The sequence below is a fragment of the Bison bison genome, unplaced genomic scaffold (assembly GCF_000754665.1).
Source record: "Bison bison bison isolate TAMUID 2011002044 unplaced genomic scaffold, Bison_UMD1.0 scf7180017861046, whole genome shotgun sequence".
NCBI classification, from domain to species: Eukaryota; Metazoa; Chordata; class Mammalia; order Artiodactyla; family Bovidae; genus Bison; species Bison bison.
In genome coordinates, this window is record NW_011491618.1 from 2,150,886 (window position 1) to 2,169,610 (window position 18,725).

Genomic DNA, 18,725 nt, shown 5'->3' on the forward strand with positions numbered 1-18,725 from the left:
TACTGTGCCAATATGACTGAGTGAAGCTGCCAAAGGTCCCAGAAGGAGGAAGTGGATAAGTGCCTTATTCTTTTAAGGATACAGCAGCCTCGGGTCTTATCAGGGCCAGGAGCTTCCTCACTCCTTCCCCCACTTCTGACCAAGTCACAGTGTGCCTTGGCAGCGCAGGGAACTGTGGGGGGCGGGGAGGAGGACCTGTAGAACTGGGCTAGAGTGGAGGCATGTTGCATTATCCCAAGCAGGAAGCAGCGGTGGTTTAGACTAGTGTGGTGGTAGCAGAAATGGAATGAAGATTCAAGAGATATTGTTGAGCAGAACCAGCAGGACTTGATGATAAAATACGTTCAAGAAAAGGGAAGAATTGGCTTTCAACCATAAGCATCCACCCCCAGGGTGGACTTACTCTCTTCCCAGCAACCCTAGAAACCATATGGCCCAGGACTCTGCCTACTACTCAGCAAGTAGGTTTCAGGTTGATAAGAAAAGACTTCCTGTGGTGGAACTGAAAGAGGAAGCCACTAACCCAGTACTGCCTAGGAGGCTGTGGGAGAAGGAAGATGGCCAGAGCTCTTTGTCTACTTCGTGCCCTCTGGCTTCTGGAGTGGGTGCAGCTGCTTTTGGGACCTGGTGCTATGCCTCCAACCTGGGCCTTGAACCTGGATTCAGTGCAGTTCACTGTCTACACAGGCCCTAATGGCAGCCACTTTGGGTTTTCACTGGACTTCTACAAGAACAGCAATGGGAGGTGAGCCCTGGGAAACTTCCCCACCATCACTGCTTCTGTGGGTCTTGAGTTCCCCATTTGTGATAGAGGTTGAGCAAAGTGATTTCCAGGGTCTATTTGGGCTGAGTTCTTGTTAGGAATACTGGGGTGTTAGCGAGAGGCACCAGTGGGGAGCTGAGCAGAGCAAAGACAAAGGGGAGACCCATGTTGATGCCTTATTTTTTCCTCAAGGGTCAGTTTTATGACCCACTCCACCCTCATCCCCTTGAAATACAGAAAGGAGCACATGTCTTAAGTTGACCTGCAGAACTGTGAAATTGTCTGTCTACTCCCATTTTGCTTTTCTATTCCAATCCCCTCAACCCAGCAAAATGATTGATATTTGAAAAGAAGCAATAGAGCATTATTGGTTGGGATTGATCAGGCTGCAAATTCAGACTGCTAAAATTAGAGTCCTGGCTCTTTCTCGCTATAGGAACAACCCTGAGCTCATTCCTTATTGCGATGGACACTAAGGTCCAGCTTCAGAGCCTAGCAATAGCAGATGAACTTTAAGTATCAGCACCTTGGGGAGTTGCCTCTGCTGAAGAGAGCCACCTCCCTCAAAGCTCCCCCACTTCCAAATGTGCCCCAGGAAGCAGTCAATGAGGAATGTGGAGGGAGGGGAGAGGTTAAGGGTCTGACTCTCTCATCTCAACTCCAGACAGTTCTGAGGATCTTTCTAGCTCCAAAGTTCCCAGGACATCGACCCATGGCTATTATTCGGTCTGAATCTCAACTCAATGCCCCCTGCCTGCTCCTGCTTCTTTCTCCTCTTTTTCAGATACTGGTCTCATGGGCACTACTTAGTAAACATCCTTCAAACTAAAAAGAAAAAAAAATTACAGCATTTTTGGAGCCCTCGTTATGTATTATTTGTCTGGCACTGGCATAAATGTTTTTCATGCGTTTATTTCAATTACTTCTCCTGACAGCATTGATTGGTATTGTCCACCTTTTATATACAATAGAGCTGTCATTTGAACCTAGATCTACTAAGTTATAGTCTCAGTTTTATCCTTAAGTTCCGCGGTTTCTGATGAGTATGTGACTTTCCTCGCTGGGAGTCAGTTTCACTGGCCATAAAATGAAAAGATTGGCTTCTATGGTCTGTGTCGTCTCACTGAGAAAAGATCCAGTGACCCTCAAGGCACACCGCCCTTCCGAGGTGTGCACAGGCATTGTGGCACGGGATACCCCAGAATCCACGGAGCGCTCACCCAGCTTTCTTATGCAGTGTGTACGTCGTGGTGGGCGCCCCACGGACCCTGGGCCACAGCGAGGAGGAGACCGGCGGCGTTTTCCTGTGCCCCTGGAAGGCCGAGGGCGGCCAGTGCATCTCGCTGCCCTTCGACCTCTGTGAGTCTCGCACAAGAAGAGAAAGGGAGGGGCTACAAGGAGCGCGGACAGCCGGGCTTCAGCACCCTACCCCCTTCTTGTGCCCTCCAGATGATGAAACACGAAGCATAGGCACCCAAACTTTCCAAACCTTCAAGGCCGGGCAAGGACTCGGGGCGTCGGTCGTTAGCTGGAGAGACAGCATTGTGGTGGGCGCTACCGGACCGGGATCAGGGAGCAGACGGAGGGCGGGGACACGTGGAGGGAGGAACCCGAGTCCCGCCCCTTCCCCACTCCCCTCTGGCTCTGCTTCAGGCCTGCGCCCCCTGGCAGCACTGGAACGTCCTAGATCGGAACGAGGAGGAGGCTCAGAAGACGCCCGTAGGTGGCTGCTTCGTGGCTCAGCTCCAAAACAGCGACCGCACAGAGTACTCGCCCTGCCGGGACAACAAAATGAGCCAGTTTTACGAGAGAAATCATTTCAGTGAGCTCCGCTCTCCGTTTCGGCCCCGCCCACTCGCGGCGGTTATCCATTAGCCCCCGCCCCCTTCACCCGATCTTTCCTGGCCTCCAACTCTCCCAAATCCTGCTTGCAGTCTGGGGTCGCCCAGATGGCCCAGTTCCTGACTCCACCCCCATGCCAGGCCCACTGGGTGTCGATAGGAAATCACGTCCCTTATTACCCTGTGGCCCCGCCCTCGTTTGACTCCGCCTCCCGGCTCCGCGCCACCCCCCAGAGCGGGCTTCGCTGACCCTTCCTTTTTGCCTTCTCTAGGAGACGACAGGCGTTACTGCGAAGCCGGCTTCAGCTCGGTAGTCACTCAGGCGAGTAGGGAGCATAAACGGCGTGGGGGTGTCCTCCCAAACAGGACCCTCTCTCACCTTCAGAGCTTCTATTTCAGGCTGGGGAGCTGGTGCTTGGGGCTCCTGGCGGGTACTATTTCGTAGGTACGTGCCCATCCGTACACCTCCCTCCCTTCTCTCGACCCGGGCAGACCCCAGACTCCTGGGCGCCCATACCAACTGTCGCACGCGCCCTAGGTCTCCTGGCGCGGGCTCCAATCGCCGATATCATCTCAAGTTACCGCCCAAGCACCCTTTTGTGGCACGTGCCCACCCAGTTCACCTACGACCAGAGTCACTTACAATACTACGACGGCTACCGGGGTAACGTGGCACCTCCCTTCGAGGCTTCCTAGCACTCAAGTGTCACCGCCGGCCCGGTCCTACCCCTGCAGGAACGCCCCATTGTCAACTCTGGCTGGCCAGCCCCAGGACTAAGGCGCCCCCACTCTGCTCAGGCAGCTCCCTCTCCCTACCCTCTGCAGACAGCCCAGCTCCCAATGGCGAGCATGTGGACTTCTCGCACTGAATTCGCTTCGCGGCCTCGGGCAGGTCTTGACCTCTCGGTGGCCTCGATTTCCCCGTCTCCGCAATGCAGAGTTTGAACTGGGTGGTCTCTGAGTCCCCTCCCTTCCCACTCGGGCCCCTTCCCTGCTTCACCCTCCCGGAAGGACTAATTCGCACTGTGCCTTCAGGGTACTCCGTGGCCGTGGGCAACTTCGACGGAAATCCCAACACTACAGGCAAGAAATTCACTTAGGGGTGGGGTTTGGGGAGTCCCGCCCGGAAAGGAGCGCTTCCAAGACCGGCATCGAAATCTCGCTGGGATTCGGAAGGGCAGGCGGGAGGCAGGTGGGGGTTCCAGAGACCTCACTTTCTAGGCCCAACTCTCCCCAGAGTATGTCTTCGGTGCCCCCACCTGGAGTTGGACCCTGGGAGCGGTGAGTGCCCTCTGTCCACCCCTCACTGATTTCACTCTTCAGCCTGAACCGCGCCCCCCGCCCCCCCAACTTCCTGCCCTTCTGCGGTGAGGTCAACTGTGACATGCTCCTGTATGTTTTCTGAGCAGGTGGAAATTTTGGACTCGTACCACCAGATGCTGCACCGGCTGCATGGAGAGCAGGTGAGGATCAGGTGGGGGTGGCCAAGGCAAGGGAATTGAGACCCTGGAATATTCCACGAGACATGGTGGGATCAAAGTGTGAGTATGAGGACAGAAATTAAGGTGTGCCCCATTTCCTGCAGATGGCTTCATATTTTGGGCACTCAGTGGCCGTCACTGACGTCAATGGGGATGGGTGAGAAGCCAGGCGCCCCCACCCCTACCCACTTGGGTCCCAAATTACCAGAGGTGTTGACTGCCCTCAGTCTCCCATCTCTTCCTTTCCCAGCCCTCACTCACACATGACCACTGAGGGGAGCGGGAGGGCAAGGATGGGTAAGCCTGAGCTCAGGCCCACAGCATCCCTGTAGCCCATCCCCACATAACCACCCATTGGGCCTGCAGGAGGCATGACCTCTTGGTGGGTGCACCACTGTACATGGAGAGCCGTGCTGACCGCAAGCTGGCCGAGGTGGGGCGTGTGTACTTGTTCCTGCAGACTCGAGGCGCCCGAATGCTGGGGGCCCCCAACCTACTGCTGACTGGCACACAGCTCTATGGGCGATTTGGCTCAGCCATTGCACCTCTGGGAGACCTCAACCGGGATGGCTACAACGGTAAGGGAAGAGAGAAGGGGTTTATGCCATGGCAAAGATCGTGGATTTGACCTGAGGGCAGAGGGAGCCAGGAAGGGCTTTGAGCAGGAGAGAGTTAAAGGAGACCAGTCGGGATTTGTTTGCATTAGTCCAGGCAAGAGATGGTGACCACTGGGATGTGGGCTTTGGCAGCAGAGTTAGAGATGAGGGTGATTTCTAGATAGTTATTACTTAGATTACTAGAACTTGATGGGTGACTGGAGGTGGGGCTAAGAGAGAGGAGTTGGGTGGGTGGTGGTGCCCTTCACTGCCTGAAACTCAAGTCTTGCCACAGGCCTGGAGAGAGATCAGCAGTTCAGCTCTGCTCTCATTTGGTCTTTCTCTCTCTTTTTTGGCCATGCTACACAACTTGCAGGATCTTAGTTCCCCAATCAGGGATCGAACCCCATACCCCTGGCAGTGAAAGTACGGAGTCCTAACCAGTGGACCGCCAGGGAATTCCCTGGACTTGTTTGATCACGAAAGGCTTGGGAGCCTTAGGCAGACGTATCCAGAGAACAGTTGGGTGTGACTTCCTCCATTTCCAGCAGAGAGGTCTGAATGGGAGATAGGGGATTGGGGAAGGTCGATGAGGCCCTGGGAGCTTGCAGTGTGGGAAGAAGCCCAGGAGAGAGCCCTGGGGAGCAAGAGCACTTAGGGGACTCCCAGAGAAAGTAGATCTAGAAAGGAGACAGAGGGATGTTCAGAGGGGTAGGAGGGAAACTAGGAGATCTGATGGCCCAGAACTCAAAGGAAGAGTACTGGAAGCAGAAGGAAGCTGGGTCAGTGGCTCCAGATGCTGCTAAAAGATACAATTAGATGGGGCTAGAGAAGTAAGTATTCCTGGGCTTTAGCAAGAAGGAAGTCATTGGTGACAGTGACAAGAACCAATTCAGGGCTAGCATGGTGCAAGGTATGAATGAACGTGAAGATCTGATGGCAGCCAGAGTAGACTGCTCTTTCTACCAGTTTGTGAAAGGAGAAAGAGAAAGGTGATTACTGAAAGGAGATGAGGATCAAAGGAAGGCTATTTTAATTGTAAAGACTATGGGGTAGGTGGAATGTGGAGAAAAATGATCTTGTGGGGAAATAGGGGCGGGGAGTGAGCTGGAGGTTGGTGCCTGCAATGCCTGAGAGAGGCAGGGCTGGGATGCTCAGCCTAGTGGCAGGGGTAGGAGGGACACTAGTCTAGGGTCAAGAGGGGAGAAGAGCAAAAAGCACAACAGTTTGGTTGCTTCTGTTTGCGAAGGAAGTGAGAGGCGGGGAGCTTGATTGAGTAGAGAAGGTTTGAAATAGGTGCTGAGCAGAAAACCCTGAGGGACTGCTAGGCATACACGGAGGCCCCTAGTGATGGCTGGAGGTCAGGAATTCATGGTGCCCAGTGTGGTGGGGTCTGGCCAGGACTGGCAATGGGGCGGGATGGCTGAGGATATGGCAAGGGTAATTGAATGTTTAGAAAATAGGTGGAGAGATGGGGAAGCCAAAGATCAGGTGACTGGACGAGACTGTGCTGAGTCTGTCAGAAAAGTCAGTAGATCTTTAAAAGAAAAAAACTGCACAGGAAACATACCATGAAGTCAGAAGGCAAGGGAAAGACAGTTACAATATATATATCAAAGATCTTAATTGCCATCACATGCAAAGAATTCTTACAGATTAATAAGATTATTAATGATGATTACATTTTCAAGAGTGGTCATTAAAGTTATTAGTGATGACAACCCCATGGTGTGACCCTGGGTTTACATGGTGGGAGTGGAATGCCCCAGCTGAAGAGGGGGCAAATATTTAGCAGGTCTTGGTTACTTAATCTTCTGGGACTCTATTTTCTCTTTTAAAATGGGAATAATAGTGCCTAGTTTTCAGGATGAAAAGAAATCATGACAATATATTGTCCTCAATAGATAGTGAGGGCTGTTAGACTGTTTTTACAATAATCTGACTTGATGGGTCTTCCTCCCACCCAATTGTAAACTCTTGGAGAGTGGGGCAGATGCCTCCTTGACCCCCACATTCCTCTCCTGGTTCCCTGGGGTCTGCCTAGAGAAAGAGCTCAGGAAAATGTTACAGGGCCTGGAGAGACTGGATAACAGATAGCTACTCCCTTTCTGTTGTTCTTTCCAGATGTCGCAGTAGCCGCCCCCTGTGGGGGTCCCAGCGGTCAAGGCCAAGTGTTGGTGTACCTGGGTCAGAGTGAGGGGCTTAACCCGTCCCCCTCCCAGGTCCTAGACAGCCCCTTCCCCACAGGCTCTGGCTTTGGTTTCTCCCTTCGAGGTGCCACAGATATCGATGACAACGGATACCCAGGTGCCCCTGACCTGCCTCCAACTAGACAGGAAGGGCCCTTGGGCATTAGCTGGAGATACTGAGAGACACAGCAAGGGGCTTGAACCTGACCTGGTGCCCCACTGAGAACTCTGTGGGTTGGGGGGCCAGATCAAACCTCCTATGGGGGGGAGGTAGTGTGGGAAACCCCTGAGAAAATGAGATGAAGACCCCATAACTCTCTAATTAACGATTCTGACACCTCCCCTCCTTCCCACAATGTCTATAGACCTGCTTGTGGGAGCTTACGGGGCCAGCAAGGTCGTGGTATACAGGTGAGCGCTGGCTCCAGGGGTGGGATGGGGAAGAACCCACCCCATCAGAGACTAGGTCAGGAGGGGCCACCAAGGCAAGCCTCCCAATTCCCACCAGGGCTCAGCCGGTGGTGATGGTCACTGTCCAGCTGATGGTGCAAGATTCACTGAACCCTGCTGTGAAGACTTGTGTCCTGTCCCAGACCAAGACCCCAGTGAGCTGGTGAGGAAACGGAGGGTATGGGCCAGGCAGGATCTGTGACTTCAGCTGGGCGACCCTAGCCCCAGAGCCCCATTCATCTCTCTGCAGCTTTAACATCCAGATGTGTGTGGGAGCCACTGGGCACAACATTCCCGAGAAGCTGCGTGAGTGGCACCCTGGGGACAGGAGGCATGTGGGCCTGGGCTCCGCTGGAGGCTGGCCTGGGAGACTCTGACGTGCCCCGCTTGCCTGGGCCAGACCTGAATGCCGAGCTGCAGCTGGACCGGCAGAAGCCCCGCCAGGGCCGGCGGGTCCTACTGCTGGACTCTCAGCAGGCAGGCACCATCCTGAACCTGGATCTGAGAGGCAGACACAACCCCAACTGCTCCACCGCCACGGCCTTCCTTCGAGTATGCCCAGGCTGGGGGTGGGCAGGGCTGGGTGTGCAGAGCCTGTTAATCCAGCCCCGGGGCATGGGGCCAGGCGCTGCAGGGGTGGTCAGCAGGACACACAGGGTAGGTAGGGTACGTGGTAGCAAGACAGCCGTCTCTTGCCCCCTTCCCTAGGATGAGGCCGACTTCCGGGACAAGCTAAGCCCTATCGTGCTCAGCTTTAGTGTGTCCCTGCCGCCGGAGAAGGATGGAGGAGCCCCTGCTCTCGTGCTGCATGGAAACACCCACGTCCAGGAACAGGTAGAGGTGGGCAGGTGCAGGCAGGGCAGGGGGAGGACCCCTGCAAGATTGTCAAGGTTTGGGTTGGTGTCCATACTGACATCCAAATAGACATCCAAACCTGGATGTCACCTCTAATCTCTGGTGTTACTCTAAACCCTAATGAAAACTGCCAAATCTCAATACCCCCAAAGCCTCATATAAACCTCAGATGTTGACATCACCTCTAAACTCTCATTTAAACCCTGATGTCTACCCGCTCATCTCCCACCTGAGAGCTTCCACTTCTCCGTGCTTTCCTTTAAGAGCTGTGATTTTTTTTCCCCTTAATTTGGAAGAGGGATATTTGCTGATGGTATCCAATTCAAGAACTGAGTTATAAAATCTGGAAATACATGTTAACAGGAAATATTGTTAACGTTTGATGGATTTCCTTGCATCATCAAAGCCCTGACATCATCCCAAACCCTGAGGCAAACCCCAAAGCTCTGATATCATCATCAACCTTTTCTTCTCAAACCTTCTAATTCCCCAAACCCACTGTGACCCCCAAACCTACCCACCCACATGAGATGTCCCCTCTAGACCCGCATCATTCTGGACTGTGGGGACGATGACCTGTGTGTGCCGCAGCTGCAGCTCACTGCTAGCGTGTGAGAAGACCGCCCACTGCCCCCCCCACACCACCCACTGCCCCCCAACACCACCCACTGCCCCCCAACACCACCCACTGCCCCCCACCCTCCCTGTCTACCCTGACGACAGCCCCTCCTCACCTGGATCCTGATACTCTGGCCTCAGTCCGTCTCCTCATCCCAGCCCCTGGGCTTGGACCCAGCCTCCTTGGCTTTACTCCCTTCTCAACCGCCACAGGAAGGGCTCCCCACTCCTAATTGGAGCCGACAACGTGCTGGAGCTGCAAATGGATGCGGCCAATGAGGGTGAGGGAGCCTACGAGGCTGAGCTGACTGTGTACCTGCCCCCAGGCGCCCACTACATGCGGGCTGTCAGCAACATGGAGGTGAGCCCCAACCTGGGCGTCCATGGGGACCTGGGAAGTGTGGGAGCCTTGATTCTCATCTCCCACCTGATAGCTCCCGTTTCTCTATGCTTTCCTTCAAGAGCTCCGATTTTTTTTACCCCTCTAATTTGAAAGAGGAATATTTGCTAATGGCATACAATTCAAGAACTCGATTATAAAATCAGGAAATAACTGTTAACAGGAGCCACCGTTTAGATCTGGTTTTGGATTTCCCTTAAATTTCTGTACTGTTAAATTTGGATTTTCTTGCGTTCTTTTTTCTTGAAATGGATACTTACATAAGTGTATATTTATTTTTTATTTTACTGATGCAGTTTATAACAATGCAGTTACCCTCCATATGATGTTTTGTGGTTTTCATTTTTTTAATCATTAAAAAGAATAGTAAGACATACAGTAATACACAGTAATACATAAACAGGAATGTGACAGTCCTTGAATTCCACCTTCCCTTGAAACCCTCCATCCCACCCTGGAATCCTCCCCACCCTGACTTTCCAGGGGACCTTAAATATATAAGGGATGCTATGTAACCATCTTCTTTCTCGGAACTGCTTCTCTGAAGGGGTTTGAGAGACTCATCTGTAACCAGAAGAAGGAGAACGAGACCAAGGTGGTGCTGTGTGAGCTGGGCAACCCCATGAAGAGTAACGCCCAGGTGAGGCCACTCAGGCCTGGGTGCTGGGTCTCCTCTACCAGGGGTTCATAGACAGCTGGGTTTCGGGGGCTGGGTTTGAAGTCAGATGGCTCCAGACTGGAATCCTTGTCCTCTCACTCCCTGGATGTGTGGTCTTGGGTGAGTGACTCCCTCTCTGAGTGGTCTTCAGGACGAGGACTGGAGGCTACATTCAGAGTGGGCATCTGGACAGTGACTCTGGCCCTCCCCGTGTCTCAGATAGAAGTCATGATGTGGGTGAGCGTGGAGAAGCTGGAAGAGGCTGGGGAGCAGGTGTCCTTCCTGCTGCAGATCAGGAGGTATACTAGACTGGGGGGCACTCCCTCCCCCTGTCTGATCCCCACACAGAGACCCTCAGATGCCCGCCACACAGAAGGGTTCTCTAGGAGGCATGCTCTTTAGACTTCCCTGTTTCCTTTCTTCCTCAGAGACTTGAGTTTTGGAGCCCTAGAGGAACTCACTTTAGTGTGGTGTGCTGTTTACGGAGTTAGCTCTTCCTGAGCCCTCTGATATTCTGCCCTCCCTCCCCTGCCCCCCGCCCTGAGAGTCCTAATGTTCACTGGGCTGGTATCCCTGATCTGTTTCTCCTCGGCCCCCTTCCTACAGCAAGAACAGCCAGAATCCAAATAGTGAGATGGTGGAGCTGGATGTGCCAGTCCGGGCAGTGGCCCACGTGGAGTTGAGAGGGTGAGAGGCCAGGGAAACAAAAGGGAGTTGGCAGGCACAGCCCTGAGGCTCAGGGGGTCCTGGGCAAACCCCCACAGGCAAGTCAGGGGGCCAGGCTCACTCTGGGGGTCTCGGGCCTCTGCAGGAATTCCTTTCCAGCCTCCCTGGTGGTGGCTGCAGAAGAAGGGAATGGGCAGAACAGCTCTGACAGCTGGGGCCCCAAAGTGGAGCACACCTACGAGGTAGGAAGGAGGCTCTGGGCCCCAGGCTGGGGTAGGAGGGTCCCAGGAGCTGGTTTTGGTGCTGAGCCTCCTAACATCCTGCCGCCACCACCCTGCCAGCTCCACAACAATGGCCCTGGTGCTGTAAGTGGTCTCCGCCTCAACCTCTACCTCCCCAGCCAGTCCCAGCCCTCAGACCTGCTCTACATCCTGGATATTCATCCACAGGGAGGCCTTCAGTGCGCCTCACAGCCCTCTCCCAACCCCCTCCAGGTGAGAGCCTGCGTGAATCCCTAGCCATCAACCAGGGCCCCTGTGGGAGGGCTGGCAGATGGGCAGAGCGTGAGACCTGAGGGCCTCTTTGCCTCCTCAGCTGGAATGGAGGCTGCCCACCCCCAGCCCTTCCCCAGCCCATCACAAGCGGGATCGCAGACAGGCGGTCCTGCCGGAGGAGAAGCAGCCCTCAAGGCTCCAAGATCCAATCTTGGTGGTGAGCAGGCTCTGTGGTCTCCAGCTGGGGCCACCCTGGGGCCCAGAGGCAGAGGGGATGGGAGGCAGAGGGGATGGGAGGCAGAGGAGAGAGAAGGGTGTGGTGGGGACCTCGTGTGGGTCACCTTGGTCTCACAGGGACCTCCAGGTGAATATGAAGGATTGTGCTCGTCTTGTGTCTGGGGTGAGGGTGGGGGGGAGCACTTGTATATTTCAAGGTATCCAGTACATTAAAGAAAATGAATAAATGCCAAAGCAGGGTTACAATAAGGCTTAGTACTGAACGCTATACGATTGACCCACTTCTTCCTGCCCTTTCCCTGTATCTCTGGGACAGTGTGAGCAATCCCATTCAAAGATAACGTCCCAAGCTTGAATCTGAGGCCCTTCCCGACAGGGAGGCCTGGCCCAAGCTCTTCGACCCCCAACCCCGCTCTGACTTGGGTCCTATGATGGGGGTGATAATGGATCAGTAGGGGCTGGGGACCCTCAGAGCTGCGACTCGTCCCCTCAGAGCTGCGACTCGGCGCCCTGTACTGTGGTGCAGTGTGAGCTGCAGGAGATGGCACGCGGGCAGCGGGTCATGGTCACGGTGCTGGCCTTGCTGTCAAGGCCCATCCTCCAAGAGGTGAACCCGGATGCGGGTGGGCGGGGCCTTCTAGAGGCGGGGCCTGATGTACTTGGGGCGGAGCTTGGGAGGAGGCGGGGCTTTAGGGCGGGGAGAGAGTGAGGGCTGGGTTTAATTTGGAGTGGATAGAACTAGGTCCGGCGGATCTTCCGTACAGCCGAGTCCGAGGCCGGGACTCCTGCAACCAAGAGGCCTCGGGTAAACGCCTTTCACCTCCACCCCATACAGAGGCCCCTGGATCAGTTTGTGCTGCAGTCGCACGCTTGGTTCAACGTCTCCTCCTTTCCCTACTCCGTGCCTGCCCTCAGCCTGCCCAGCGGGGAAGCTCTGGTGGGTGTGGAATGGTGGTGGCAGAAAGGGTCCCGCGGGTCTCCCATTGGTCTTCCCCTGAGTCCCTGCCCAGCCGGGACTGCCTGGATCTGAGAGGTGGGACAAGGAGGTGGCTTGGCCGCAGGTCACCGGCTCGCAAGTCTGAGTCTCTGGGAAAGGCAAGTGTCCCGTTGACTGAGGAGACCCGCGGATCTCCCCTCAGGTGCAGACGCAGCTGCTTCGGGTCTCGGAGGAGAGAGAGATTCCAATGTGGTGGGTGCTGGTAGGCGTGCTGGGCGGCCTGCTGCTGCTCACATTCCTGATCCTGGCCATGTGGAAGGTGAGGCATGAAGCAAGGTTGAGGTGGTGGTGGGCGGGGCGGGGGGGTGGTGGTGCGGGGAGGGTAGAAGTGAGGTGGTGGGGGTCGGAGGTGAGGAGGGCAGGCAATCCCACTGGGAGGCAGAGAGAGATGGTGGCCCAAGTAGATGACCCAGGTCCATCTGATTTCTATCTCCACTATTAGAATGTCACCTTCCAGAGGATCTCTTCCAGGGCACAGGTCCCTGGGAGAGGTGGCACCTGAAATCCTAAGTCCTTTAGACCCGTTCCCCCTGAGAGCAGGAGTCCCAGGGACTGAGTCTTGCCTTCTGGAATCCATTGACCCCTGAGAATTTTCACCTCCTCCCTGCTCTGTCCCTCCCCCAGAAGGACCCAGGTCTTCCTGCTCCAATGTGTCCCTGGTGGGTCATTCCCTCCTCTGCCCCTGGAGAACACCTGCACTGTTCTCAAACTCGCTCAAGTGTCCAAACCCTAAAAAGCCACAGTGCTTTTAGGGAAAACATACATTAGACTTATAATAATCAAATATATACCATCACACGCTGGAGTCATATAGAGACATAATCATCAGTACTTAAGAAAAATTCAGGAAGTGAAAAGCAAAATTTTAAAATCTTTTTTTTTTTTTTCATGCATTATCTCTAAATGGGAAATGCCTCCACTTGATCATATAGTGGGGATTGTGTTGGTCCAGGTTGAGGACCTTGTGGCTGACTGGTTTCTAGCATACATTCTCCATTGCTGCTCTGGGGCTGAAAAAATCACCTTTACACCCCATCCCTGGCCCCTGTGCACCTCCTAGGTTGGCTTCTTCAAGCGGAATCGTCCACCCTTAGAAGAAGATGATGAAGAGGAGTGATGAGCCCACACATCTCTGTCCTGGCAGCAAGGCTGGGTGTGATGTTGTGTCCCTTCTCCAATGAGTGCCCCCCCCCCCAATCTCTGGTTGCCCAAGGCTGGGAGGGTGACACTCTAATAGTGGAGATGGAGATCAGATGGACCCTGAGTCATCTACTTGGGCCAGCATCTCTCTGCCTCCTGATGTCCTCTCCCTCCCTTCAGAGCTGAGTCACCCCCTCTTCTGCTGCCTAATAAAGAACTTGGAACCCAGCTCCACAGCATGCTGCCTCTTCTTGGGGGTCAGAAGAGGAGAGGGGCCTGAGGTGATGTTTGGGCTGAGGAATCTAGGACTGGAAGAAGTGTGAGCAGAGAGGTCTCTGCCAGGGTTAGGGTGCAAATTACTGTCTTTGGGGAGTATCAGGAGCGAAAGAGTGGAACAAGGGAAAAGGGATGGCAGAGCCTCCAAGTGAGACTGGAGGAGGATGGGGTGTCTCAGGGTGGTTGGGTGAGAGGGGGGTTGGGCGCATCAGAAAAGGGAGGCTGAGTCCCTGGTGGGTGAATTTAAACAATATTTTTTCCCATGATTTTGGAGGAAATAAACCCCGAGTTGAGAGTTGGGGAAGTAATACGCTGTCTCCACTCTCATAAAAGAAGGTCCTTAAAGCTGTATTCAGGGATTTCCTTGGTGGTCAGTGGTTAAAACTCACCTTCCAATGCAGGGCGTGTAGGTTCGATTTCTGATGGGGTCAAAAAGTCAAAACATAAAACAGAAGCAATGTTGTAACATTCTATAAAGAGAAAAAAAATGGCCCATATAAAAATGTTTTGTAAGATTTATTTATTATTTTTTATTTTTGGCTGCTCTGGGTCTTCCTTGCTACACCTGGGCTTTCTCTCGTTGCCGGGAGGCGGGACTGCTTTTCCTTGCAGTGAGCTGGGCTTCAGTAGTTGTGGCACACAGGCTTAGTTGCTTCCAGACATGTGGGATCTTCCCTGACCAGGGATGGAATCCATGTCCCCTGCACTGGCAGAGGTATTCTTAATCACTAGACCACCAGGGAAACCACATCCCCAAAAAATCTTAAAAAAAAAAAAGATGTTCAGAGTGAGAAGGGGCAGAGGGAGGCTGAGTAAGCCCTGTCTGAGGAAGGCAGAGTTTCAGCAGGCACAGAAGAGCAGGCATTGCTCTCTGGCTACCCTGCTACTTGCTATTCCTTCTTCCCCACTAAGGGGAGGGGTCTTCAGTTTGGAATGAGGGCACAGGCAGGGAGCTCGCAGGAGAGCTGGGAGTGGAACACAGCTGTCCCATGGTGGAGGCTGGAGCCAGTGAGTAGCGGTGGGGGGGTCCTCCTGGAGTCCTGAGAGATGTGTTGATTCATGAGTTCAGTAAATATTTATGGAGCAGCTACCATGTGCCTAGTCCTGTTCCAGTGCTAGGATGGAGCAAGGGATGAAACAAAGTCCCTGAGCTCATGGAACTTACATTCGACCAGGAGGAAAGAACGAACAAACTAATGTATGATCAGTGGAGGTCAAAATAAAGATAAGGAGACAGTGATCGAATAATTGGTGCTGGGAGAGGGCTGACATTTTAGGGAAAGTGGTCAGGGAAAGCCCTTGTGATGAGATAAGCAGAGAGATGAATGAAAAGATTCAGGAATTAGATCTGATAGAGTGCCTGAAGAATGATGGACGGAGGTTCATGACATTGTACAGGAGGCAGTGATTAAGACCATTCCCAAGAAAAAGAAATGCAAAAAGGCAAAATGGTTGTCTGAGGAGGCCTTACAAATAGCTGAAAAAAGAAGAGAAGCTAAAGGCAAAGGAGAAAGGGAAATATATACCCATTTGAATTCAGAGTTCCAAAGAATAGCAAGGAGAGATAAGAAAGCCATCCTCAGTTATCAATGCAAAGAAATAGAGGAAAACAATAGAATGGGTAAGACTAGAGATCTCTTCAAGAAAATTAGAGATACCAAGGGAACATATCATGCAAAGATGGGTACAATAAAGGACAGAAATGGTATGGACCTAACAGAAGCAGAAGATATTAAGCAGAAGTGGCAAGAATACACAGAACTGTACCAAAAAAATCTTCATGAACCAGATAACCACAATGGTGTGATCACTCACCTAGAGCCAAACATCCTGGAGTGTGAAGTCAAGTGGGCTTTAGGAAGCATCACTATGAACAAAGCTAGTGGAGGTGATAGAATTCCAGTTGAGCTATTTCAAATCCTAAAAGATGATGCTGTGAAAGTGCTGCACTCAATATATTACAAATTCGGAAAACTCAGCAGTGGCCACAGGACTGGAAAAAGTCAGTTTTCATCCCAATCCCAAAGAAAGGCAATGCCAAAGAATGCTGAAACTACCGCACAATTGCACTCATCTCACACACTAGTAAAGTAATGCTCAAAATTCTCCAAGCCAGGCTTCAACAGTACACGAACCATGAACTTCCAGATGTTCAAGTTGGATTTAGAAAAGGCAGAGGAACCAGAGATCAAATTGCCAACATCCATTGGATCATCAAAAAAGCAAGAGAGTTCCAGAAAAACATCTATTTCTGCTTTATTGACTATGCCAAAGCCTTTGACTGTGTGGATCACAACAAACTGCAGAAAATTCTTAAAGAGATGGGACTACCAGTCTACCTTACCTGCCTCCTGAGAAATCTGTATTCAGGTCAAGAAGCAACAGTTAGAACAGGACATCGAACAACAGACTGGTTCCAAATTGGGAAAGGAGCATGTTAGGGCTGTATATTGTCACTTTGCTTATTTTACTTATATGCAGAATACATTATGCAAAATACCTGACTGGATGAAGCACAAGCTGGAGTCAAGATGGCTGGGAGAAATATCAATAACCTCAGATATGCAGATGACACTACCCTTATGGCAGAAAATGAAGAACTAAACAGCCTCTTGATGAAAGTGAAAGAGGAGAGGGAAAAAGTTGGCTTAAAACTCAACATTCAGAAAACTAAGATCATGGCATCTGGTCCCATCACTTGATGGCGAATAGATGGGGAAACAATGGAAACAATGAGAGACTTTATTTTGGGGGGCTCCAAAATCACTGCAGATGGTGACTGCAGCCATGAAATTAAAAGACGCTTGCTCCTTGGAAGAAAAGCTATGACCAACCTAGACAGCATATTAAAAAGCAGAGACATTACTTTGTCAACAAAGGTCTGTCTAGTCAAAGCTGTTGTTTTTCCAGTAGTCATGTAAGGATGTGAGAGTTGGAACATAAAGAGAGCTGAGAACGGAAGAACTGATGCTTTTGAACTGTGATGTTGGAGAAGACTCTTGAGAGTCCCTGGGACTGCAAGGAGATCAAGCCAGTCAATTTTAAGGAAATCAATCCTAAATATTCATTGGAAGAACTGATGCTGAAGCTGAAACCCCAATACTTTGGCCACCTGATGTGAAGAACTGATTCATTGGAAAAGACCCTGATGCTGGGAAAGATTGAAGGCAGAAGGAGAAGGAGACAACAGAGAATGAGATGGTTAGATGGCATCACCGATTCAATGGACATGAGTTTGCATAAGGTCCGGGAGGTGGTGATGGACAGGGAAGCCTGGAATGCTGCAGTCCATGGGGTCACAAACAGTCAGACACAACTGAGCGACTGAACTGAACTGAAGTGGGAGCAGGCTTGACGTATTCAAGCAAAAGAAAGGAGACCCTTGGGCTGAAGGCAGGCGAGGAATCCAGATGAAGTTAGGGGTGGGGGCAGGCACGCAGCCCTTTGCAGCCATGGGGAAGAACTTTGGACTTGATGCTGAGTGTTGAGGGAAGCCACTGATGAACAGACTTACCACACAAGTGCTGCTGGCATTTGATTTTACCCAAAGGGGTAAAAGGTAAATTATGTAAAGAGAACAATTTGACATCCATGCATGGCATGTTCCAGAACAGGTTTCTTCATGGGTGACTGTGACCATTTAGGAAAATATGAAGCTGTGATCCTTAAATAGCAGCCAAACCCTCTCTTCCCGTGGCCATTGTAATTGGATGGCCCCAGACAATTTATCTTGATCCAGCAAAGCATTTGGCATTTGTCCTTATAAACAAGACAGAATTGTGACCTGGATGATAGAGATGTGGATTTAAAATTGAACAATTTTGATAAAGCAGAGGCAATCTCTGTGGGGGCATCCCAAAGCTCCATCCTCGGGATGCCTGGTATTGTCATGAGTCCCGTGAATGGAGGCAGCAAAGCTGCTTTCACCCTGCAGATGGCTGCTGGCTGAGAGGCAGCTCCAATACAATGGGTGATGAAGCAGATTCAAGGCAGCCTTGACAGATTGTAAAGTTGGGTTGAAACCAACAAGATGAAATTCACCAGGAATGAGTGCTAAATCCTGTGTTGAGGTTGTGAAAAAAAAAATTGGTTACATAAGAATTAGAAGGGGGAAATATGAATAGATGGAAATTTGTGAAAAAGAAAGAAAATGGGATAGAGGGAGGAAGGAAGGGAGAACGAGAGAGAGAGAGGGAGGGAAACAAAGAATCAATCAGGTGGTGTGGTTTTGTTCACAAGCTCATAATTATGTGTCCTTGACAGGAGACCCAAAAGAGGCACCTAACCAGGAAAAAAGCTTGACCTCTGAGGGACAGGGAGTTCCTTACCCTAAGTGTCCAGGCCCCTTCAGGGCACCATATTGTGAGAAAGAGAAGGTGACAAGCAAAAGAAAACCAGAAGAGGGATGCAGATTAGATGAGGATTTGACCAAGTTGAATGATAAAGATGACCAGAAACTGGAAAGGAGAGATTGGTGGGTGCCAGGGCAAGCTTCCAGTGCGGGATTCAAACGTGCGGTTCTAAGCATTTGGTTTGCCCTGGGATGGATATACTACTGGGCAGTGGTGAGCCTCACCCCGAGGGTGAACCTCACCCTGAGCCAACAGCAACATCTGTTGCGCTCCAGTAAAGCACCCTTTACATCATTATCTCTTTTAATCCTTACAATAATCCTACAAGGCAGAGATTACCACAACTCTCATCTTAAAGGAAGGCTGTGGAGCAGAAGGCTAAGGAACTTGCTTAGAACTCAAGAGGAGGAAGACTAGACAAGAACCCCCGGACCGGGGTTATTCCCCCATGGGACTGCGCCCTACCTTCCCAGCACCGCGCAGGTTGTTTGTGCGGAGAGGACTGCGCAGTTCTTGACAGTTTTTGGAGACACTCATGAGCAACTCTTTGTGTTGTAAGCAACAGCAATTCTCCCTACCCAAATTTTGCACCCAATTGTGAGGGCTCTGGAACTCCGAGAACCCCAGTAGTCGGACCCTATTCGCTACACTCCCTGGCAGCCAGGGGTCTGGGCGCGCAGCAGGGGGCTGCGGAGTGGGCTGCGGGCATCGA

General features: G+C 52.0%; 1 protein-coding gene across 2 annotated transcripts; it reads left to right on the top strand.

Moving 5' to 3' along the window:
• Positions 1-79: 79 nt before the first annotated feature.
• On the top strand, positions 80-13,613 carry ITGA2B (integrin, alpha 2b (platelet glycoprotein IIb of IIb/IIIa complex, antigen CD41)). 2 transcript variants are annotated; one of them, XM_010832446.1, is made up of 30 exons: positions 80-745; positions 2,001-2,122; positions 2,213-2,310; positions 2,417-2,585; positions 2,877-2,926; positions 3,004-3,049; positions 3,143-3,268; positions 3,640-3,687; positions 3,842-3,885; positions 4,014-4,067; positions 4,190-4,242; positions 4,452-4,663; positions 6,806-6,988; positions 7,236-7,281; positions 7,379-7,483; positions 7,571-7,626; positions 7,721-7,872; positions 8,029-8,154; positions 8,719-8,786; positions 9,007-9,154; positions 9,741-9,833; positions 10,071-10,150; positions 10,458-10,538; positions 10,663-10,759; positions 10,859-11,011; positions 11,112-11,228; positions 11,742-11,855; positions 12,084-12,185; positions 12,388-12,504; positions 13,306-13,613. In XM_010832446.1, exons 1-30 carry the CDS (start codon positions 558-560, stop codon positions 13,360-13,362), a joined length of 3,105 nt encoding a protein of 1,034 aa, XP_010830748.1. In that variant the 5' UTR covers positions 80-557; the 3' UTR covers positions 13,363-13,613. The 2 variants fall into 2 exon arrangements, with proteins under 2 accessions (XP_010830748.1, XP_010830749.1); XM_010832447.1 differs by lacking the exons at positions 8,719-8,786; positions 9,007-9,154.
• The last annotated feature ends 5,112 nt before the right edge of the window (positions 13,614-18,725 follow it).

Bases quoted from the DNA above. Each gene is read 5' to 3' on its own strand.
- ITGA2B (XM_010832446.1), top strand. From the start codon at position 558: ATGGCCAGAGCTCTTTGTCTACTTCGTGCCCTCTGGCTTCTGGAGTGG. The intron at 2,586-2,876 runs GTGAGCTCCGCT...TGCCTTCTCTAG, and splicing joins TTACGAGAGAAATCATTTCA to GAGACGACAGGCGTTACTGC. The intron at 9,834-10,070 runs GTGAGGCCACTC...CCCGTGTCTCAG, and splicing joins CCATGAAGAGTAACGCCCAG to ATAGAAGTCATGATGTGGGT.